General features: G+C 39.9%; 1 protein-coding gene across 1 annotated transcript in view; it reads left to right on the top strand.

The window, feature by feature from the left end:
* The window catches only part of ajap1 (adherens junctions associated protein 1), a 51,678-nt gene extending 43,429 nt beyond the window's left edge, over positions 1-8,249 (top strand). The window contains exons 6-7 of the mRNA XM_084916237.1: positions 606-738; positions 1,659-8,249. Of these exons, the coding sequence (XP_084772363.1) occupies positions 606-678 (73 nt within the window). The 3' untranslated portion in view covers positions 679-738; positions 1,659-8,249. The remainder of the gene's footprint in view (positions 1-605; positions 739-1,658) is intronic.
* The last annotated feature ends 16,656 nt before the right edge of the window (positions 8,250-24,905 follow it).

Here is a 24,905-nt window from a genome sequence, read left to right as displayed (position 1 = left end):
TCGAAATCGCACACACTTTGCATTGCCACGGCGACAATAAGTTGGTGGAGTATTGACAGTGTTTGCTGTCTGAGTGGATAACATAGTCATCTAAGCCGCAGGGCCAGCAAAGATGGTCACACTTACTCAGTGAATCCAAACCCTGTAACAGATTCATTATGTTGGCAAGGATGGCGGGATAATTCATCTGCTGTAAATAGTCTGCTTTTAAATTACACAGGGATGGTTAGGTTTTTATAGCTTGTTTTTCACAGGTTAACCAACAGCACTGCTGAAAAATCTAGGATTTTTTTTATTTTCTTTTGCAGAGCAGCCGTCCCAGGCTGACATAGACCTTCACCCAGTGCAGGTCTCTGTCACCTCGCTTGTGTACGTGACAGTGGTACCGTGTTGATTTTGGCACTTAAGGCTACCAAGAGACATAATTAGGCCTTGTAGCGTGTGCAGCATAAAAAAGAAGAAGTCTTATGAGAAAAAGACACTGCTCACCAATGATAATTTTAGAACCAATTATAGGAGGTTTACTATCAACTAATATGTTGTGATGGTATCTAATATAAAAATGTAACCAGTCTGACTCTGACTTCTTGCGTTTTGCCTAACAGGCCCTCACCAACTGAAAGACAACTGATTCCTGTGGCCTTTGTGTCAGAGAAGTGGTTTGAGATCTCATGTTGACGAGCTGAAGGCCTTGTTCATGTTCTGTGGGTGGAAGAGACTTCATGAATTCACGCTTTGGTGGGTACCACAGCACTTTATCCCCTTGCAAATAATCATCTGAGCCTTCGATCCCCATGGTGATGCTGCCCCACTTTGGGAATAAAAGGGAACTTGGCATATGTTTGTTATTTGTGACATGATTATGCTCCCTTTCCATCTTGTTCCCTTTTGATATAAAAAAAAAAAAACTGGAGGAATCCGGTTCAATGCAGTAGCCGGGGTCTTTAGCTGAGATAAGAGACTAATTATGTGAATATCAGTACTATGGTCACTGTTAATTATTTCTCCTCTCACATCTGAAACATTTTCATTGATATTTTTGGTGCCGCTTTCATTCTTACACCAAAGGTGCATTGTTTGGCGCATTTCAAGGAGTAAGGGGCACTTTTGCTTGACTTGTGACACATTTTTATGCGTGGCTAAAATATGCCAGAATGGGCCAGCATTTGAAATTCAAAGCGTGAACGTTAAACACATGGTCTAGCCCCACAGTGTTGCTGGAAGGTCAAGAAGCGGTGTAATGTTTGCTATTGACCCAGATTTTTAAGAGGAATAGATTGCCAGCAGGTAACACAGAGAGGCAGGGACAGGGACCCTGGGTTATCTGGACACACATTAGTCTCAGTCAGCTTAGCTTTCCACAGCCTGCTCCCTGTGCTGGAGTCCTAAAAGACATAAGATCCCTTTTTATCTTTGCAAATCTTGTGTATTTTTTAGGCTTAAGTGTATGCAACAATAGACCTTAACTGTACTGATTTTTAATACAACACTGCCCTTTCATATCATTTAAAAAAGGCACTGGAGTCACATGTTTTTTGAGACAAACCCATATTCTCCCCACAATAACTCAGAAGCAGGCTAGCTTTGTGTGTGTGTTTAATTTTGCACTGGCAACATAATGAGAAGTAACTGGGGTTGTGTTCTCTGCATCTCCACAGGATCCAGTTGGAAACAAGAAACACAAAAAAACAGCTTCTTTTGTAAAATAGCGTGATCTTTGGACACTGGTGAAGATATTTATTTTTCTAGAGTTGACAAGCAGCAGCCATAACGCTGCGAAAACCATATTTCCAAGAACCTACGGTCATTTAGATATAGATTATATATAAATATATTTACAGGATGTATGGAACTAGACTGTGGACGTCGCGGATGTCTCAAGGAAAACATTAGCCCTATCACAGAGGAACTCAAAGAGCTTCTTCGGGAGGAAGATGAACTGTATTTCTGAACAATGTGCCAATAATGCCACTATGTGCCACAACCTGGATGGACAGAAGTTTCAACAACAACTGATGGACTAAAAAACAAGCCAACAAAAAAAGAGCGTTATATTAACCCTGTATCAACTGCAGTTACATTTTTTTCTTTTGGTTTTTAAAGAAATATGAAAGTACAAAAAAATGCTAAATGTATTTGAATATGTTATGAAATAGTTTTAAGAAATGTGTTACAAAAGAGTCTAAAAGATATTTATATGAAGCACTATTCTATTAGCTGGGGAAGAGAGATGATGGAAAACGGTATATGCTTTATTGGACGGTTAATTTAAGAAAAAAAAGAAGAAAAAAGTTGTTTCTACCGGTCCCATTTTAAAATCAGAATAGTCGTGTCTATTTTTTTACACACAAGAGTCTGCCACAGCCCTAACGGGGGAAGTCAGAAGCGCTTGGAACCACTTTTTAAATACTCCCACCTAAGCTGAGGTAATATCAAAGACAACCATCTGAACACATCTGGTCCAAGCCAGTCCAGCGCCCACCTTGACTGCTTATTATGTAAGATTTGCATCTGATTTAGGACAATGGAAAAATACACAAAAGGCTTCTGTGGCGCAGGCGTGTGTCCTCGTTAGATCCCACAGCGGCACATTCACGAGTGAGTACAGCCACAGACTGCATGGAGCTTGACAGGACATTCATACTGCCTCAGGTCTGTCTAGCTTTCTCGCACACCTCGTATCAGTCTCTTGTCTCAGCAGCTGTCTGGGATAAATCTAACGGTTTCGATTTTGATCCGAGCTCCAAATTAAAGGGTAGAAGAGATTGAATCTGAACCTCCTGTGTTCAAATAAATTGTGGTCATTTGCATAAACAGCAAAGTTGAAAAACGGATAGTAATTGAACATCCCCACCCAACTCCCAACTCTCGACCGGTTTGACAAATTAGTTGTTGAGCCTGAAACTCTTAAATTATAGGCGAAAGTCTATGTAATTCCATCGTCAACCGATTTGTTCAAGGTGGAATTAAACAGAAGAAATGGGAAGCTAAAAATGTGGTGTCCCTCAGGATCAAAGTAATCTGCATGGTTTGTTTAACTGTGGAATGTAAGCAGGAAGGAATCCCCCATCAAACACAGTAGGTTTTTTTAAGGGTTCGCTCTCTCCAGACCCAAATAAACTCTTGAGGACAATGTTTAAATCATTCAGTAGTTAAGCTATCACAGCCAGGATGTTTGGGGTTACTCTCGGATAATTTGTTTTAATTTGTGCCGTAGAAAGCTGAGCAAAAAGGGGGAAAAAAGGACAGAATTAAGAGGAAAAAATTATATTTTGTACTTTCAAAGGCCTAAAAACACTCCATCTGTGTTTTGTTGTAGTAAGGGGATTAAGACAAACCAATCTGCTGCTGCCAAATTGGTTTAAACTTCTGGTGAGGAAGGACAGTAAAGCTCTCCTGAGAGCTTCCTAGCACCAATACTTTTTATTATCATCTTCAAGCTCCTGAAACAGATTAGCTTTGTGCTACGAAGCTTTCGAGAAAGTTGTCTGTTAATCTACCTTTTTATTTTGCTGTGGGTTTGTACAAAGCACAACTACAATTCTGCAATTGTAAATGTTTATGGCTATAGACAGCAATATGTACAGATATAAATGATGGGTTTTACTGGGTATAGACGGTCGATCTCCAGTACTTCACTTGGTAGGTTTTCGGACTTGTACTCACTTCCTTAAAGGATTCAAGACAACAGGTTGTCCCAGTGATCAGTATCGGTACGTGGGAGCCATTCAGGAGGTGTCGAGATGGCTTGGGATAAACACTGTGGTGCAAAACTCCTGCTCTGGCCAATTCACAACATGAAACTCATCTCATGAATGACACATACCAGTGCAGCCTCACGACAGGCTGCGTTGCTTCTTTGACATAACATATATTTTTTTGAATGAACAGTGATATCTTACTAGTAAGAGGGTTATGAAACTTGCTGTATATTATACACGTGTAAATGTATTTTCTATATATTTGCTTCTATTTGTGTACAGGTGTGTTCTATTTTTCAAGACCTCTCCCATTTTTTGGGAAGGTTTCAGCTAGGTCGGGGATAGTGTCTTTGTTTACATGTGTAACTACGGTATTTCTTTCAAAACACAAAAACTAACCTTGTGCCAAGCTTCTTACCTGCACTTTCAAGCAGTTACTTGTATTATATCTTTAGCTAACCAGTATAATACTTCAGTAGACGCTGCAATAGCTCAGAGACTGAAGAGTGATTTCCAGGTGGAAAGTAAAAACAGTACCGAGTGGTTTTAAACGGTGTTGTGATCATATCTTGGGTTCAGCTGTATCCATGGTTGGCTGGGAAACCAATGACTTGCTCTTCTTAACTATCATTTCTGCATCGATTTTAATAGACAGTGTATCGTCACATGAATTAAAAAAAACAAAAAAAAAAACTGTTAATCCAACAGTAGCTGCCAAGAAACTAACTAAACTTGATTTAGACTGGATTGCAATCATTTGTCACCATCCTCATTTTGTATTTGTATATACATACTGCTACAACTGCCCCAGAAAATGTAATTTACTGTAATGACTCTGAAAATAAACCAATATCAGCATTTATTAAGCATATGAAAAAATCAGGGAAAGACATCTAAAGGAAAACTTTTGAAAGGAGGACCGTTCGTGAAGTACACTGTCTGTATTTTCCTTTTTGATGTGACTGCTAAATAGTCAGGGTTAAAAATACAAAAAGCCAACTTTAGCGTTGATAGGCAACGTTTTCATTTTCAAACTTTTTCAGTAATCCTGTTTTTATTCCAGCTTTGGCCTTCAGCTATAATCCCAGCATGGCTATGGCAGTGTTGGTTTCAGTCAGTATGCTAGGTGTGCCTAGCATGCTAACACACTGAACTAGGCCAGTGAATATGACAAACCTTACACCTGCTCAACATTAGCATGTTAGCACTGTCTGTTTACGCGCTGATGTTTTAGCTGAAATCACAGCTGCTGTGCTTCAGTGCGGCCTCACAGGGCTGCTAGTTTGGTTGCCAATTCTTCTGCTTCTTTAGCTTTGGCCAAAATTTCTGCTTTTTATAATGACAATGTACTAAACAAGTAATTTGCCAAAAACTGTGGGAGAGCAGTCATTTTGCCTAATCAAGCCAGGTTATCAAATCAGTTCAAACTCCAATTGTACAGACGGCCCCATTGAGCAAGCGCTTGGCAACAGTGGGAAGGAAAAACTCCCTGTTAACAGGAAGAAACCTCCAACAGAACCTCAGGGAGAGGCGCCCATCTGCCTCTCCCTGAGCCCAAATGAGGCGTGAGGGGAGGGAGCCAACAACAACAGGACAATGAACTTTCAAAGTGGAAAGTTTGTGAGATCATATTATAACGTGCCCATTTCTTTCTCTTTTAAATGGCTGCCTGATGTAAACAATTTCCCAGTTACTCTGTTGAATACAGTATATTAATATTATTGAATGCAGTGATGGCCAAAACTATGTAAAAAGATCTTTCCCCCCCTTTAATTTCAAGCTGTGCTAAAGTTGACTGTCGTTTTAAGATTACATGCTACCTATAAGAGACCTACACAGAAATTTGAACAACTTCTATTTTAGTCTCACAACTTTAAAAGATTTGGCTGATTGACATTTGATGTAAGCAGTTTCATCTGTTAACAACACCATATCTGATGATTGTGGAATATCAATGCAACTAGCTAAAATTTGCTGAAAATGTCAGCCGAGATTATACCGATATTGTGGGAAAGACTCTGGATTCCTTGGAATATACTAAATGCTATAATTGAACAACAGGAAACTTTGACTTTCTAAAGTTCTTTGTGTTTTAATACTTTGAGGAAAAAAGTTTTTGAGCTTTTTTTTCTTTTCAGGCATTAGGCGTGTTTCGGGCAGATCTATAAAGACTTGAAAAGCTTGATTTTAATGTTAGTATTTCTCTTTGAAATTATGAGGAGCTGCTAAAAGGAATTCTCTTTGCATTCCTGAAGGACATTTAGACAAAGAAAAATGTAACCAGCAGCTGTGACCTATATTTTAAAAAGTCGCGGATGTCTGGAGACATCAGCATACAGCACGCTTCCCCCTTTTACCGCTGTCTGAAATCAAACTGATACGTAAGGAAGCGTCTTACTGCTTTCTTGCCTTTTCAGTTTACATTTCAGTATAGCAGATGAGTTTAGTTTATTATAGCTAAGAGGTAGGAAAGTAATTCCACTCGGCCCAGTCAGATTTGATTGAAGAAATATTGTGTTGTTGTGTTAGGTGTGGGGGTTACTCGACATGCCTTTTTTTTCACAGCAAATGAATATTTTGCGGTTCTCGTTTCTGTTTCTTCAGCAGCCCATAAAACCTGTGCTCTCCTCGACATAAACAAGCTATCAATCAGCGAGGCTTTTCCTGTCAAGATGAACGATGTGCCACATTTACAGAGACTGTGATTCCTCTTTGCATGTCAGATACTCAGAGTGGAAGTTATTGACATGTGTTTTGTTTGAATGACATGCTAGCTGAAGGACAAAGTTGTTTTCTTTCCACATATTAATGGAAGCATTCATACCAGAGGAACGGTCAGAGGAATCCGTGTATTGGCTATATTGTGGATTTATTAGCACACTGTGTGATAACAAAAATATCTCGTGGACGCTTTATCAATGAAAACAAAAAGAGACGTTAAATTAGAAGGTGAGAGGACAAACTGAGAGGAAAGGATAAAGTTTATCTTTGCAGAATGATATATATCCATCCTCGGCCGGTGTTTTGGCCTTTTGTGAAATAGTGACAAAATATAGTCCACTCGTGCACGGACACATCTTTTCTCAGTCAGCAGGATTTTCAGGCTAATGCTAGTGGACGTGTTTCTTTTGAAACTGTCCTCTGACAGGCAACTTAGAAAATTGGATATTTCCTAAACATATTAACAAAAAGTGTTTTGATCCAAATCGTGAGGTTTTTTCTGAACCAAAGAAACCAAAATCAGCAAGTCGACAGAAAAGAAAAAATATATAAAGAAGGTGTAGACAAGTCTTTGGTGAAGGTCTGTTGATGCCTAATGTGTTGCTTTTTCAAAATGAAGCACAAAAACCAACCGTGACACAGCTCTTTTCTGCCTGAGAACTTCAATAAAAGTGATTATATTGTTGTGACTATTTCACAAACTGCCCCGAGACTGTGGAGGTATCTCACTGGATCCATTTATTTCTTTTTTTCACTCCCAGTAAACTGTAGCTCCTCACTCCTCGCTTTTCCGCATCTTTTCAAAAAAATAAAAAAACTAAAAATCACGTACTGTGCGCTTACTGTATTTTAAGCGGAGGGCTGCGACTCTCCTCTCGGGTCATGTTTTTACTTTTTCTATTCACAAGAGCTAAAGCACTGTCACTGTCAGTGCTTATCAGTGCAGTCAGACTTGAAAAAGACTTGGAAAAAAAAAAAACGACTTTGTTTGCAACATCTCAATTCTCTTATAATCCCTCTGCTAGAATGAGACTAGCAGCGTGACCCAAATCTGCTGTCGTGTCAGCTAATTCATGCAGATGGCCTCTAGCCCTGGATCATGCCTTTGCGAACTAAGTGCAGGCCTGAAACGAGTGACACAGCGAGGGAATTCGTAATAGCAGGAAAATGGGATAGCCTGCGATTGCATGTTCTGCGAGAGCTGATCAAAGTAGATGGAGCAAAAACAGCAACAAAACTAAATATATGAAGTACAGTAAAAGTTCAAAGGTCAAGGGGTGAGGAGCTTGTATAGATTCTTTTCTCTCTGGGGCAGGGGGGAGGGAAGGGCTTTTCACACACTGGGCGGGGGGCACACAGTGGTCTGTTCATTGAGGCTGACTTACAATCATGATTCATACCTACCATGAAGGAACCTGACTCAAGTTGTGTTGTCGCCATAAAAATGAAGAGTTTGTACTTTGTGACTCAAACTTTTATATTTGTGTTTAATATATCAATGAGTACCTCTGTTAACTTTTGTATAAGACCTATGACTATAGTATATACAAACACACTTACACACACAAAACACACCTCCACGAAAAGGGACTCTAGTCTGTCTCTGTGACGGCTAAATGTTGTATAACTTTTATTTTGTGTCTTATGAACCACATCTCTTCCTTTTGTAGTTATTGGTAAATGTTACGATTTCCAGGTGACTTTGATTTGGTTACTCTTGTACTACTAAGCTCTGTATTTGCAAGCACTGTAAATGCGATTCTCATTGGACTCGTCCTCTGTACATTTAGTACTCTGATGTTGCTATTAATAAAATGTAAAACAACACGAGCACGTGCTATAGGGAGTTTGTTGGAATGAATCTGGGGGAGGGCAGCGATCTGGGCAAATGGCACGAAATAAAAGATTTGAATATGAATCCAATCGATGCTTCTGTCAAATCCGATGATGTGCAAAATTCTGAGCAGCTAAATTCTTAACATTTTAATGAATAAACATGAGTTATCATGTCAAATGTGATACATGAGCATTAATAATACTAACAAATGAGACCAGCACTCACATCCACCAGCATTTACACTATGTGGTATCAAGGGCTCAGGGTTCTTCCAGTAACCACAGTGGTAACAATGACTCATGCATCGCTTTAAAAGCATAAAGATGACACTGTTGGCGAAATATATTAAACATGATGAATATAATATGCGGAACTCAAACAGCTCTAATATTCTAGACAGAACATGAAAAGTATCATCAGGGCCCTCCAGCAAGGCAGCACAATTTCAGGCTAGTATTTACTTTTAAAAAACTAGAACTGTATTTTGGGGGGTGAAACATAAAAGGGAGGTTAGGGGTCAAATGTGAAATTATATTTGGATGCAGACTATAATGTGAAATCTCCATATACTGGGATCATCATATCAACTCAAATTTGATATGAACACAGTCCTCTGCAAAAAAGAGAATATAGACTTTAAAGAACATGTATTTTATGTATTTTTTTTTTGTTGATTTTCTTTTATTTGGTGTTACACTGTTTTCTCGATCAAGAATAGAAACTCCCTCAGCAGTATTGTTAACACCTGCTCCAAAATCACGGGGGTCAGGCAGAGAGGTTTGTGTTCACTATGGGAAAACCAGGTGGCAACGAAGGCAAAAAACATTAATATCCATCCTGAACATGTTTTGTCATCTGAGTTCAGGAAGTTGCACACAGGTTACCTTTTACCCAAGAGTAACACAAACAGAAACTTAAAAGCCTTCATTCCCTCAGCCATTAGATTACTTAACACTGTCACGGCTCATTTAGACTAATTTTTCTGTGATTGTTTATTTTTAGATATTTGTGAGTTTGACCATGAAATATCTATCTTGATCGTCCCAGATATGAAGCATCGATTTTTTAATTGATCTATTAGTTTATTTTTTGCTGTTTCCTTTGTAAACTCGTCATTCTCTCCATTTCACAGCCTTTTGGCGGTACAGTGTTACGGTGGTTAGCATTATTGCGTCAAAGCAAGAAGGGCCATTGATTCAAATCCACTGGCCTGGTAGAAGTTTACATGTTCTCCATGTGCCTGCGTGGGCTCCTTCTTGATTCTCCAGCTTCCTCCCACTGCCCAGAGACATACACATTAGGTCCACTGCTGATTCTAAATCGGCTGTGAATGTGAATGGTTCTCTTTCTAGCCTCCAGCCTGACTGTGACCAGCGACCTCGATGAGCAGAAGAGTCTAAATGGATGACCGCATTTGTGATTGGGTACATTATACATGCAGGATTATCTTCATAATATTAAATTAATAAATTGGACTCTATTTTACGTTAATGACACAGGAAAAAAATGCAGTATTTATTTATATTAAAGGAAAGTTAGTGGAAATTTGAAACTTATGAATATCACACTATGTCACTGTTAGTAATACTAAGGTCAAGAAGCTCGCTTCATTGGCTCCAGTCAACAATTTCTTGTAAAATGACAAAAATAACTAATAATAACGTGCTTTGTGGCTTGCCTGGATAAAAGCCTCCAGAATGAGCAGCGACATATTTGCAGGGAAAGCCGTAAGCGCTCCGGTGGTTGTTTTTCTACCTGATTAAGGTGCAAAACGTCTTCTTGGCTCGCGTTTCCTCCTATCTAAACCACTCAATCATTAATAATAGCAATGATTAAAGCTTTGCGAGCACGGGCCCTGTTTGTTCAGTATGCGCCACACAATGGTTTTTGACGGCTTAGTGGAGAATCCCACTTAACACTCCGCCAAAGTTACAACCAGATCACATGAAAAAGCAACTGACACCAAGCAACTTTGCACCAAGTGGTAATTATTAGATATCCTTCATATTCAGATTCAATAATCAGTTACTCATCTTATTTGTGATAAAACTAAAGCAATTTAGTATAATTTTTGAGCCATAACTTGTATATGTTCTTAAATATCTTAACAACTACTGGATGGATTGCCTTTAATTTAAAGAAAATTCATATTTCTTCCACTTCAGCCGCACTTCAAAAAGGTCTAGGTTGACATATTGTATCTGTCATATGCATCTTTCCTTTTTGACAAAATTCACAGTGTGACAATAAATGGTAATTTATCTAAGCATTGTGATACTGCTCCTCGGTTTAACAGCATATCTTGTTGATCAGAGGCTTCTCTTTAGTCCTTGCTTTCTCACCCACGCTGTGCTTTTGAGATCACCTGGAGATACGGTTCTCCTCTCATGTTTGACGAATCGGCATGGGCAGAATGAGTCCTCCTCTGTACTCCCTAAAGCCAGACTCTGTCCTCGGGGAGGCCTGCCAGGCCGCATTAGCATGAGGCCAGTTGGATCAGTCTACACTGACTGTGACAGGAACGGAGCCCCTCTCGCTCCTCATACATTAAATAGAATTATGCAGCCCTGCCTGCACAGACGGACACGATCAATGGAGTGGATGGCACATGCCAACAGCTGCCAGGGAGATACTTCAGCACGGTGAGATTAATCCCAGTTGCAAACCTGCACCCTTCAAAGAGTCTCCTGCCGCCTTGCCCAGAGAGGGGAGTCAAAGTTGATTAGCTCCTTAGTTGTCCAGTGGGGAGTAAAACATCCAGACCACCTCTGAATGGCAGCTAAGATAGTGTAGGACAGGGCTGAGAAGACTACTAAACTATTCTACTCACTTTTTCAATTAACATTTTAGAGCCTTTAGAGGTGATTGGCTTTGTCTACCGAGGTCAAGCCTTGTTAGTGTGAGTGCTTTTCCAAACCCATCTCATATTTTCCATATTTCTTGAAGAGACAGAATGTCTATTTTGCTGGAAAGAAGAGCCACACATGTCCTGCTTTGTGCCATAAAGTAGTCTTCTCTGTAGGAAAGAAGCAGTTCTTGTTGCCAGTTCTTTGGGCTCCATATGAAAATGTCTTGACAGACTGTTATGCTCATGTTTCCTCCTTTGGCAGCTGGTTGGGAGCATGTTGAATAAAATCCGACAGTTTAGCAACACAATAAAGAAATTTAAAATGGTATGCCTCAGGCAACTTGATAAGTCGTAGCTGCAGGTGATGTAAGGCTGCCACTGTCTTGGTCTTGGCCTTAAAACAGTGGCTGCAGTACTTGAGAGCTAGGGGACAAAATGAGCCACTCCTGCAGGTCTCCAACCAATTGGAGGATCTGTGCTTATTCGACAACATGCAGAGGCAAATGACTCCTCTTGATAAGCTTGTGCAGTATGTAAGGTTAGCTATATGGTGCACTACTTTATGTGCAAACACTACACTGTCTGCCAGACAGTATTGCCTAGCTACTAGGTTTCTGCACTGAACGCCTGAAAGCAGTTTTCTGTTACTGCTGCCCTAGCATTGAAGTCTGTGGAACTAGATTGGAGTCAGCTTAGAGTTTATGACCGGAGTAGAACTTTCTAAACTCTACTCCCATTCAATGCCATCTTGTGGATAGTGATGGTTTAAACACACACCAGCAAGAGTAGAAAAATAAACAGAGGGATCAACATTGGTTATCGTTTCTTTTAAATGTTAAAACTTACACACATACATATTGCATAATTATATTAGCTACAGTAGTAGCTTGTGAGGCAGTTTTTCAGTGTCTGCCTGAGTTTACTCAGATCTTCTTTGTTTATAAAAGAACTGAATCGCACTGAATCAATATTAAGGTCGTGTCTCAGTCCAACCAGAGTGCGGAACACTGATTAACACCTCACAAGACAAAATCATCAACTAATTTGCCTGAGCAAAATACAAATAAATGAACCCATCTAGTTCTTTTGTATTTTCATTCCTCAAATTTATTTATTTATTTGTTTTTACACTGTTTTACTGTAGGGGGTTATGTTCACTGGCAACATTATTGGAAAAAAAGAAAAAAAGGAGGGCATCCTTCAAAGGCAGTGAAAAAATTATATGTGTAATAGAGAGTGTCTAGCCAAAAAATGAATGCAACCATCAGCCATTTCTACAAATCCCAGCAAATAACATTTGTTTACTATCAAGTAAACTCCCTTGAAGCCACAGTAATAATGAGTTATCTGTCAGGAAGGGAAAAAAATGTTATTACGAAGCCAAAAATTCGACAGAGAAAATCTTATTGGATAGCTAGCAAAAACAAACATTGAACTTTAACTGAAGATATTGCTATTTCCCATTTCCTAATGACAGGTGACACTGCTTTCTTTCCCCATTCCCATTTTAACAGTGGTAAATGCACAGTGTAGATTGCAAAACGCTCATCTATTTTACTTCAAACCATGATCTTCTCTCTGCATGTGTGCCTATGCCTAAGCAAACCTTGGCAAAATGATGTCTGCTCATAAATTGGCTTTCATAAATATTCAGTGTAACACTGCATACATTTTCTACAGAAAACATTTTGTAAGCCACATTAGTCATGCATGCACATAGCATTTACATGACGAAGATTAAAAATATCAGGATGTGTTAATAATACTTATGCGTTGTGACATTTGGAGCACAAAACTTTTTAACAGTTGGTCAGATTTAGTATAAATGGGCTGCAAGGTAAACAAAGTTCTGAAAGCCAGTCATTATTTGTGACAAAGGGACCTGAGTGACAGACGTCTGCAGGGTGGCTGCTGTTTGCACATCACTTATCAGCACAATCCAGAACCCTTTGTTTGACCAGTCTGCGTTTTACTTGTTCAAGAATTGTCAGGCCAAATCCAGGTTTCATGGTTCCTATGGTGACATGAGCGATCTTAATCCTTTTTTTCCATCAAAAATTTACAATTGATGCTGAGACTGAAATGATTTTACAGCTTTATTTATGAGTTAAACAAAACAAAACAAGAAGCTCATCAAGAGTGCAAACCTCTGTCAAGGCAGCTCACGCTTTACTTTCAGTGTATTGACCTTGAATGACAGGTCTGAGGTCAAATGTGACATGATATTTTAGTCTTTATATGGGACTTTCTATATGATGACTATACACACCATACTTGTAGGAATGATAGTTTCTAAGTTCTAATGCTTTTGGTCAATTGTCTACCAAAAAATCATTAAGTTGACCTTGAAGACCCTGGTGGATGCAAGCCAATTTTTAATGGATTTTATAACATGAACGCTCTACACTCCTGCAAAGTTTGATCAGAATTTTGTGAACTACTGTGTTACAGACAAAGGAATGACATGCACAGATGCAAGGGATACCAAAAACATAACAGAACAGTACTCAAATATCATGATCTAGAGAAAATGTAGAGAAGCTATGAATGTTTATCATTATTTCAGCAAACTTGAAATCAGAAGTAAGCACAGTAATGATGATTGAATTTCTCGTGCAACGGGGAGAAACACTCGCAAACAGGCTAAAACCCGGAGCCTGGAGTTGCCAGAGGTGATGTGTGGTGATGTCACCAGGCTAAAATAGCTCCTCATTAGCACCTCTGAAGCAGGTCGTATGATTAATCGTCACCAAAGATTTACAATCCAATTAATGAGTGTCTGAGCGTGGAACAAATGACTCACCTTTGAGGGAAACACATCAATGAACAGATCCAAATGGGCTTTTTTGGGGGGTGAATTTTTGGGCCTCGGGCTGATTGATGCTGAAGTAGATGGGCAGTGTCTCCAGGTTGGTAGATGCTTGTGACATCCAAGAGTCCATCACTCACTGGGCGCCTCGTCATTGAAGCATTGCGAGTCAGTAGATTAGCAGTTTAGTGTTCACATGAAACTCTTTGGTGAAGTGTTTTTCTTTCATACTGTGTTCTGTGAGAGTCCAACAACAAAAACTTGGTCTTAGTTTTAGCAATTATGAGTGCACATACACACATTTCTGCAAATGCATTTTGCTGGGAATGCCTAATTTAGCAGTGAGCGCTTCCCCGTTACCAGCCTGGCCTCAAGTTTTAATCCCCACATTTGCATAGCTAAACATAGATCAGCCTCCACACACCCGCACTGGATATCGACTCGAGGAATATAAATGCTTGTTTTGACTGCACGTTGAAAATGTTGATTAAACATTCATGAGCTCACTCCTTCTCTGTCTCTGCGGCAAGCCTGTAAAACGCTACCTGTATATGATACAGTGAGACAGTATATGCAAAAGTTCCCAAGTGAAGTGAAACAGCTCCACTTTTTTTTCCCTTTTAATCCTTGGTGGTGCCAGGCCACTCTGTGTTCCAAAGACTGATTCAATTCCTCGCAAATGGCTTCTCCAAGAGTTTCTTTGCTGAGTTTAAGGAGGGAGCTCACAGATGCGGAACGGACGCAATAACCGTCGACTTGCTGGATGATAGGACAGCTTTATCACACACTACTTGCACTGCTGAGCTGGGGTATTCTGTCTTGCTGGTACTTGCACACACAGAGAAAAATGCACAAACACACAGAAGTACTAAATAAGAAACAGTCACGTACAGTACATGACAAAGAAAATGCTGGCAGTTTGTAGCCACTGTCTTACATAAAGCCACAGTATATTGATATTGATTTCCATTTAATGAACCATGAATAGAACTGTGTGTATTGTACTGTGTGACTGTTAATCGTAGCAGACACTGAACGCATCTAGGCAGCTGTCCGGTCCGCCTGTTTGGCAGAGCTTTTAATCTGACAGCGCCTCAGTTCCTGGACAGCTGCCTCATGGAACAAAACAAAAAACAAAAAAACACTTGTTGGTGCAAATAAATTGCTTTATGGATTGCTAATCAAATCAGTGATCACTAATCAATTCTTTTTCATTTGAGGCATGAGCAGCGATATACACCGATCAGCCATAATATTATGTGAGGTGAAGGGAATAACACTGATTATCTCTACAGGGTGGGCCATTTATATGGATACACCGTAATAAAATAGGAATGGTTGGTGATATTAAAGTCCTGTTTGTGGCACATTAGTATATGTGAGGGGGCAAACTCCTCAAGATGGGTGGTGACCATGGTGGCCATTTAGAAGTCGGCCATCTTGGATACAACTTTTGTTTTTTCAATAGGAAGAGGACCATGTGACACATCAAACTTATTGGTAATGTCACAAGAAAAACAATGGTGTGCTTGGTTTCAAAGTAACTTTATTCTGTCATGAGTTATTTACAAGTTTCTGACCACTTATAAAATGTGTTCAATGTGCTGCCCATTGTGTTGGATTGTACGTGCAACCCTCTTCTCCCACTCTTCACACACTGATAGCAACACCGCAGGAGAAATGCCAGCACAGGCATCCAGTATCCGTAGTTTCAGGTGCTGCACATCTCGTATCTTCACACCATAGACAATTGCCTTCAGATAATCCCAAAGATAAAAGTCTAAGGGGGTCCGATCGGGAAACCTTGGGGGCCATTCAACTGGCCGACGACGACCAATCCACTTTCCAGGAAACTGTTCATCTAGGAATGCTCAGACCTGGCACCCATAATGTGGTGGTGCACCATCTTGCTGGAAAAACTCAGGGAACGTGCCAGCTTCAGTGCATAAAGAGGGAAACACATCATCATGTAGCAATTTCAAATATCCAGTGGCCTTGAGGTTTCCATTGATGAAGAATGGACCCACTATTGTTGTACCGATAGTGGGTCCATTAGTTGTACCGACTAATGACACTCTCCAGTGACATGCAGCAAGTGCTACGCTGTGGGCTCTTGCTGAATGAAGCTAGGACAGCCACTGATGTTTCTTCATTAGTGACAGTTTTCTTGCGTCCACATTTTGGCAAATCCAACACTGAAGCAGTTTCATGAAACTTAGCAAGCAGTTTGCTAACTGTAGCATGGGAGATGGGTGGTCTTGTAGGGTGTCTTGCATTGAAATCTGCTACAATGACCCGGTTACTGCGTTCACCAGATATCAACACAATTTCAATCCGCTCCTCACGTGTTAACCTCTTCGACATGTCAATGGCTGTGAACAAAGAGAAACTTGTAAATAACTCATGACAGAATAAAGTTACGTTGAAACCAAGCACACCATTGTTTTTCTTGTGACATTACCAATGTGACCAATGTGACCATGTGTCACATGGCCCCCTTCCTATTGAAAAAACAAAAGTTGTATCCAAGATGGCCGACTTCTAAATGGCCACCATGGTCACCACCCATCTTGAGGAGTTTGCCCCCTCACATATACTAATATGCCACAAACAGGACTTTAATATCACCAAACATTCCCATTTTATTACGGTGTATCCATATAAATGGCCCACCCTGTACATCATGGCACCTGTTAGTGGGTGGGATATATCAGAGTGCAAGTGAACATTTTGTCCTGAAAGTTGATGTGTTACAAGCAGGAAAAATGGGCAAAGGTAAGGATTTCAGAGAGTTTGATTACATGATTTTGATATGGGCACTAAACCACTGGGCCAGAACATCTCCAAAACTGCAGCTATTGTGGGGTATTTCCGGTCTGCAGTGATCAGTATCTATGAAAAGTGGTCCAAGGAAGGAACAGTGGTAAACCAACAAAAGGGTCATGGGCAGTCAAGGCTCACTGATGCACGTGGGGACTAACCCATGTGGTCCAATCCAACAGATGAGCTACTGTAGCTAAAATTGCCAAAAACTTAATGCTGGTTCTGATATAAAGGTGTCAGAATACAAAGTGCATTACAGGTCTCCATCATCCAGGTCATGGTAGTTCAAGGAGCTTTGAAAGAAAGTGACTAGACTTCTTGCATCGCGTGTGCATCACTTACCTGAGGAACATCGACTATAGGAAGATAGCAAACTGGTGGAGGCAGTGTGATGCTTTGGACAGTGTTCTGCTGGGAAACCATGGATCCTGCCATCCATGTGTGTGGTGTTCTTTGACATGCACCACCTACCTGAGCATTACTGCAGACCATGTACACCCTTTCACGGAAACAGTATTCCTTGACGACTGTGGCCTCTTTCAGCAGGATAATTTGAGGAACACAACAAATGAGGTGTTGAATTGTGAAATATGTCCGATATACATGTCCAATCCATGTACGGCCGCACCTCACAACTTACAGGACTTAAACATCTTGGTGCCAGGTTACCACAGCACACTTACAGGGATCTAGTGGTCTCCATGTCTCGATGGGTCAAGGCTTAATAAAAATGTATCAAAACTTAAAAAATACTTTAAAAACAAGACCATGACAGTCATTTGTCAAAATTCGCTAACAGTGAAATGTAAAAATTCAATTAAACATTAAAAGAATTAAAACAATGGTCATGTATTGTACATTCTGGTTTAAATATATATCTTACACAATACATTCTACTTGATATAAAGGAAACACATCATGACAAAAGATGTAAATGTTTAATTAAATAAATAGCTCATATATTTAGCAAACAAGGCACATCTTGACACAAATACCAATAGAAATGCGGCTTCTGTAATTATTAATTATATGGTTTTATAATTTTCATTTAAATGTCAAACCCCAAATACTGTCTAATCAAGTCAAAACACACACACTATATTGCTAAAAGTATTGACTCACTTATCCAAATCATTTAATTCAGGTTTTCCAATCACTTCCATGGCCATGGGTGTGGAAGAACTTGACTGGCCTGCGCAGAGTCCTGACCTCAACCCGACGTAACACTGTGAAATGCACTACACACAGGTACACACACACACAGGTCTTTATCACCAGATTCCACATTTATTTATAGTTTTCCCTGGGTTATGACTGAACACAGTCTGACAGCTGTCGGTCCCAGCTGATTTCCCTCTCCCTCCGCTCCTCTCGTCTCACTATAAAAAGGGAAGGAAAAAACCATCAGTCCAAATCGCCATCAGCTGTTCTCACCGGCATCTCCAGCACCGCCCCGTTGAGCTCACTGCACCACTCCTCCCCTGCAGCCGCGCCCGGGACCACACCTCCGCCACAAACACCTTTGGGATGAATCAGAGCAAAGACTGCCATCAGTGTCTAACACTGGAATGTCACTCAAGCCTATATGGCTGTGAAGGCAGAGGGGCGAATACTTTTGGCAATATAGTGTATGTGTCTTGAAAAAAACTTTCACTCTCTGAGAGATGTTGGACCAAGGGCACAGTGTTTGGTTTTTAAAGTGTTCCTGTAAATTCTTCTACTAACTCTCTCTTCGTCCACTGACATTAAGAAGTCCCCTTTAAATAATCTAATACTCAGGCTGTGAAAACGCCAAGTAAAATTCAATAGAGGCCTTCAAAAAAATGTCTCTTGACATTTAGAAGTGATCTTGCACATAGACTGAAGTGATGTTGGGTTGATATAGGAAAATAAATTTGCCTTGAATGTCCAAAAGCTGATATTTGACCATAGCCTTCACAGGGTTTATTTTACTGAACCTGTCAGCAGTGGCAGGATTTCCAGTTGGGATGAGAGGAACGTGTCTGTCTCCCTTTTATTGTTTCATGTTGATTTTTCTTTCTGAAACCTCTTTGAAACTTTCCTTCTTACCACCAGCCACAATAACACATATGAAAGATGTGATGAGAGAATCTTGATGCATTCAGCTTACTAGCCTTCAGTAATTACTGCGCACTCAAAATAATGAGCTGAAATATCAGGAGCAAGCAGTGTGCTACTTCTAAACTGCTGGGTGTGTTGAGTCTAAGAAATGGAGTACAGTCATGTGAAAAAGTGTAAATTGATTTATTATTTTTGACATTATTTGATTCTCTTTGAAAAATTGCCTAGTAATACAAGTTACTCCAAAAAAAGTCCTGATGATCTCTTAGCTAAATACGCGTGTGGTTTCATTTAGATCTAAAAAGAAAGCTTGTGAATGCCTATAAATGATGCAACTAGTCATGGTTTGTGGTGATTTGGGGTTCTTTTACTGTTTCAAGGGTAGCTGCAGTTATCAGCTCAAGCTGAGCCATTTGAGTAAAGGTGAAGTGGCACAATCTAACAAGAACTAGCTCAAAAAGAAATGAATTTATAAAATGAAGCATTTCAGTAAAAAATGAAATAAAGAAAAAGTAAATGGTAAAAGCAAATGAATATATCTCATTGAAACCGATCATAGATACGAGAAAATCTTCTAACATCTTGCAAAAAATATCAAATAAATAAATAATAAATGCCGCTATACAACACTCGACTATCATGTTTCTTATATGATTATATTGTTCCCACAACATATCATATAAAAAAATCAAAATAACTACTTGGTATTCTGAGGAAGAGCTGCAGCTTAAATCAGAATTGCACCGTCCCCTTGATCTTCCCTGTCATACCCCCTTCTGTGCTTGTGGTCCCACCTCAGTCAGGTTCAGTCACGTTCATGGTGAGTCACCAAAATTCCAAAAATGCACACTAAAAAAGAACAGACTTTGTCAGACTGCCCTTGATAAAAATACCGCATTTCCTCCAGCTTCACAGATGCACCGCACCAGCACGAATTCCATGTATACCATAGAAAAACAGAACAGATTCTGTTCTTATGTGTACAGCCAAGTTGGCAGCAGCTATAGGCTCATGAAATCCAAATGTGCACCTTGCTCACTCAATCAAAATTTAATGTTATGATTTGTTTAAGCCAGTAGAAAACAGCACACAGGCTACAGCCTGCCTCCAAAATTGCCCGCTGCCTACTTTCTCTTCTCATCATCTTGAAGAAATAAAGTTTCCAAGAAGACTGATGGATCAGATCATATAATGTGTGGATGTTCTATCAGTCGGTGGTTGCTGGTGTACTTTTCTATGCTGTGGTGTGCTGGGGGAGCAGTGCAGCAAAGAGGGACTCATCCAGGCTGGAAAAACTACTCAGCAAGGCATGAAACTGGACACTCTGGTGACAGTGGCAAAGAAGAGGACATTTAAAAAACTGCTAGACATTATGGACAATGCTGGGCATCCTCTGCATATGGTCATAAATAACCAGAGGAGTCTGCTTAGCGACAGGTTGCTTCTCCCCAGGTCTAGGACCAACAGACCTAAAAACTCCTTTGACCCACACGTCATCAAACTGTTTAACTCCTAGCTGGAGGGGAAACAGGAGGGCAAAGGAGGGCGGGGACAACTAAACTGTAGTTTTTGCACGAACTAAACACTAAATAAGAACTAATCAATGTGCAATACACTAGACATAGACATTATGTCGGCTGTTACATTGTGACATTGCTGCTACATTGCTTATTTATATATATATATATATATATATATATATATATATATATATGTATATGTATATAATTTCTGTCAGTGTTCTGCTACTGGAAACTGAATTTCCTGGAGGAACCTACCCAAGGGATTAATAAAGTTCTATCTATCTATCTATCTATCTATCTATCTATCTATCTATCTATCTATCTAAAAAAACCAAACACAAAGGGGACATTTTCCTTATTTTCCACTGAGTTATTAGCTGTGACACTAGTTAGTTAAAATAAACTAGTGTAATCCTCTTTCTTATGACTGTACTATTGCCCACTGCTATTGTTTCTACAAACCCTCAATAATAAGCACAACCCTTCTGCACAGGCAACATATAGTGATTAAGCAAATTTAGTTACAGCTACTGATGGCTTTCTACAAAAAGTAATAAAGCTACAAAGTATTTCTGAGTCTGAGCATGGAAATTTCAGTTGTTTTGCAAGTATTTGGTCATAAATCAAAGAAATTGACAAAGTGCAATTCTGACCTGGTAATGAATCTTGATGAAAAGTTATAGGTTCATCAGTGTCGTTAAAAAGTTACGCTGAGCAGGAGAAGAATGTCTGAATAAATTAGCAAGTCACTCAGCTGTGAAGACATCACACTCTCAGCTAAAATGCCAACCTGTTGGTGGCACTAGTTGAAAAGTCAGAGGCTCAGCAATGTAGACTATCACTTGAAACCTTATGTTAAGCATTATTTCATAAAGATTATTCAACAGAGCTGGAGATGTTTTGGGGGAAATTTTGTAATGCTTATCTGTTATTCATAATTTCATGCCATTAATCATTGTCAATGCTCCGTCCTCATTTGGGTAATACAAAATTCACAGAGAGAAAATCAGTAAATATTATTGAATGCCTTGTTTTCTTATATGCACATAAAATAAAAGCATATACTTGGGCATTCTTTTAAACATGAGTGTTGGAATATGCCGTAATAAATCTAATCTATGCATTCCACTGGTATTCCCATGCTGCTACCACCTGTTCATCCAAACTCTTAAACATGTTCCTAGCAGTTAGCGGCAGCTCATAGTAACAGAGGGAAGTCACCTCCTGTGGGTATTGATTTTTCTCTCTGTGAATGTTAAATGTTTATTAAAAGGCTTGAGCAGCGACAGAAAAGGCAGAATGGCCTGAGGCGATATCCTCTTCCCTCGCTGAGAACGCCTCCCCCTCCACTCTCTCCTCTTGAGCGAACACAGATTGACTTCAGGACAGCCCAGATCCGCCTTTTCCTATCTGTCTCCGGGGCACAGCCCACTTTCCTAACTGCCCCGATGTCCCTCTTCTCTCGTCCACGCGCATCCTTGATTGCCTTCTCACAGCCCAGTGCCTCTGAATGCCAGAACCGCGGGTAAGGAATCCAGCTAACAACACAGGCAGCAGGGAAGAATAGGGCCGACTGAGAGAGCTCCCGCTATAGTCATTGTCTGCCATCTGTGACTCGTTTTCTTTCAGCTGATAGAAGATGACTTCTTTTACTCTGGCTGAGTTCTCTTTCAGTCTTGCAGGTGAATAATCAAAGAGGAAGAAGTGACAGCGAGAATGAAATCACTTGAAATAGACTTAAAAAGTTTGCACTGTACACATTTAACACGTTTAATTTTTCTCTGTTATCCAAGCAGACAGGATAGGGTCACAGGTTTGCTATCTATGTAATTGTGTTACCTATATTGTACCGAAAGGTTGCCTTTACAAATCAGTAAAACTTAAACCCCCGTCAACTATAAAACTGCGGCGGTCATTCATTTTAAAAAAAGAAACAAAAAAACATCCAAGTAGTACACATGTGACCTCAATTTCAAATTAAAGGGGTTAAATAAGATCAAAGCTGATTCTGATGTTAATATTTTAGTGACAGAGGAAAAGAAAAGTTGCACTTTGCTAGGAGCCAAAAGCCTTCCTGTCAGTTTTATTCACTGTAACATTACCTCCTGATGAGAGTCGCAGCCAGTGAGGGGATGATGGAATTAAGCAAACTGAATTTATGCACACTACCGTAAGAAATCCATAAGGCTGCATTTGTGCATAAGGAAGGCTGTAAGTGGATGAGTCAAGCAAACAGGAAGTCATGTAAACATGCAGATAATGTAAGTGTGTTTGGAAAATCCGTTTTTTTTGTATTATAAATGACTCTGATGTTTTATACAGCTTCATGGGGATGAACATGACAAGCAGTGAAAAGACAAAACAAATCTCCCTGTCTGTCAGCTGCATGTGTGAGTGTAAGTATTTCCATTATTCCAGTATTATGTTCCATTATGAGATTAATTTGCGCCATCTGACATATTCCCATCCAGATGCTAATTGCCTCCAGGCAACAGATGAGGTGGCACACTGTGATTATAATCACAGATAAGTTGGAGATTTTCATATTTTGTAGACAGAGTCCCGCCAGCTTGACCTTTGAGTTGTTTTCATGGGACTTTCCTGCGTGTGATCAATACAGCAGCAGCCCTCCTGAGGATCAGGCCCAGTGCTCAGAATTTTTCATTTCTTTCACGGCCTCAGTTCTGCTGTTATTGTGCATCATTGCAGCGATGATAATCTTCCAGCCGAGTGTGTGTGTCTGAACATGCTATGCTTTTTAATATTTTCTTTTTTTGGTATAGTGTTGCATCTAAACAGTTTCACGGCTATGTGACTGCTCGGACCGGCTGGGTACCAACTGAGATCAGCTAATTATTATAGAAGCCTTGATGAAAATAAAATAAAATGAAATGATTCCAAATGTCTGATTTCCACCGTCCGTCCTGGACAGGTTTAGGGTGGTGTATATTCACACATTTTCATGTGGAAGCATCTATTTTTGAGGTTCAAACATATCATAATGACCAGCACAATCATCATGTTAGTCCTCCCCCTACTGCTGTGCTATAAGAATTCATTTTTTCAGACCTAGCAAACAGCAACAATTGGGTACAGTATGTGTAAAGTATGTAGCTTCAACACAAAGTCTGACAATGAAATAGCCATTTTAACCCAAACCACAAGGTTTCCTAAACTGAAGCATTTTATTTTTGTGCCGCGTTGTGTTCTTAGCATTGGTGCCATAAACACACATGAAAATAAACAGTAAAATAAACAGTAATGTTTTGAATGATTCCATTTGACGAGAGAATAATTGAAAGAATCGAACATACTTTAGTTTGAATAACAAATTCTTTGGTGATAATAACAAAGTGGACTATATACGCTGGTGGTGGCTGAGATGAACCAGGTGGATGTCATGATGAGGGGGAGTTGGCGAGGTGGAGGTCACACACATGAGAGTCTGAAAGGCAGAATGACAGAAGAGCAGTGAGATTTAAACCACACACACAAAACGGCTGATCGGCTTGCGGAAGGCAGGCAAGGAAATTATAAGCATAGCATTTTCCTGATGAGGAAATAGTTCAATGTGTTGATCTGAGGAGCAGTTATTTCCCTTTTATTTTGAGAGAAGGAAAAGCACAATGTTGCTTCACAGCCCGAGGCTTTAGCTGGTGCTACAAGGTGGGATCTGGGGTTTGGGGGGAAACTTCGTCACCATGGTACACATGATGTGCTGCTGAGCGGGTTATAGTGGAAATAGCAAATGCTTCAAAATACCAAATAGTGATCTAACCAATCAATTCTCATAAAAAATACAGTTAATAGATGTCTATATGATCCCATTTAGCTAACTGTGAGCCTGGTAGACACTGTGCAGTGTTGTTCCTAATATGAACTATAACCAAAACCATAAAGGAGTCGTAAAACTGAAGTTGGATGCTGTAACAGCTTTACAACCAAAGATGGTGTAGCGTGTCAGTGTACACTGATTGCTGCTACATTTATTAGCTAATCAAAGGGAATGCAGCATGACATCAATACTAAATGATAAATAAATAAAGCACATTCAAACAGACTAGATGGAGATAAAATGTGCAAAGGTATGTCTCTGTTGTCATGACAACACCAAGGAGGATGTAGCATGGAAAAAGTTATGGGGGAATAGCATCTGTTTGTCCTAAGCCAGGATCGGAACTCAGCTGAACTTTGGTACGTAAAATTTATTAGATCCACGAGGGGTTACGATGAATGTATAAAACTGCTGAAATCCCACAGTGTGTGGGCACCTTCAGGAGGGCAAGATTCCTCTGAAACCCTTTGGCTTTCTCTTTCAGACATTTATAAGACATGTAGCTTCTCAGTGCAGGGTACTGCCATTTTATTGCATAGGCCTTTGATACCTGTATGATCTCAGTGCTGATTAAAGCCTTAAAGCCTCGTAACTTGTTGACCTTACAAGATCTGCAAGTAAGCCTACTCATGACAATCCACTCTCATTTTGGCACGGGATATTGCACGATTACTGCGGTAGCCTGGAACTATTCTCTAATTCCAGTTCTTCTATCCACCAACCAGT

The sequence above is a fragment of the Perissodus microlepis genome, chromosome 20, assembly GCF_051167445.1.
Source record: "Perissodus microlepis isolate ML-2025 ecotype Zambia chromosome 20, ASM5116744v1, whole genome shotgun sequence".
NCBI classification, from domain to species: domain Eukaryota; kingdom Metazoa; phylum Chordata; class Actinopteri; order Cichliformes; family Cichlidae; genus Perissodus; species Perissodus microlepis.
Note: the sequence above shows the minus strand (reverse complement) of the source record. Positions and strands in the feature narration are given on the sequence as shown.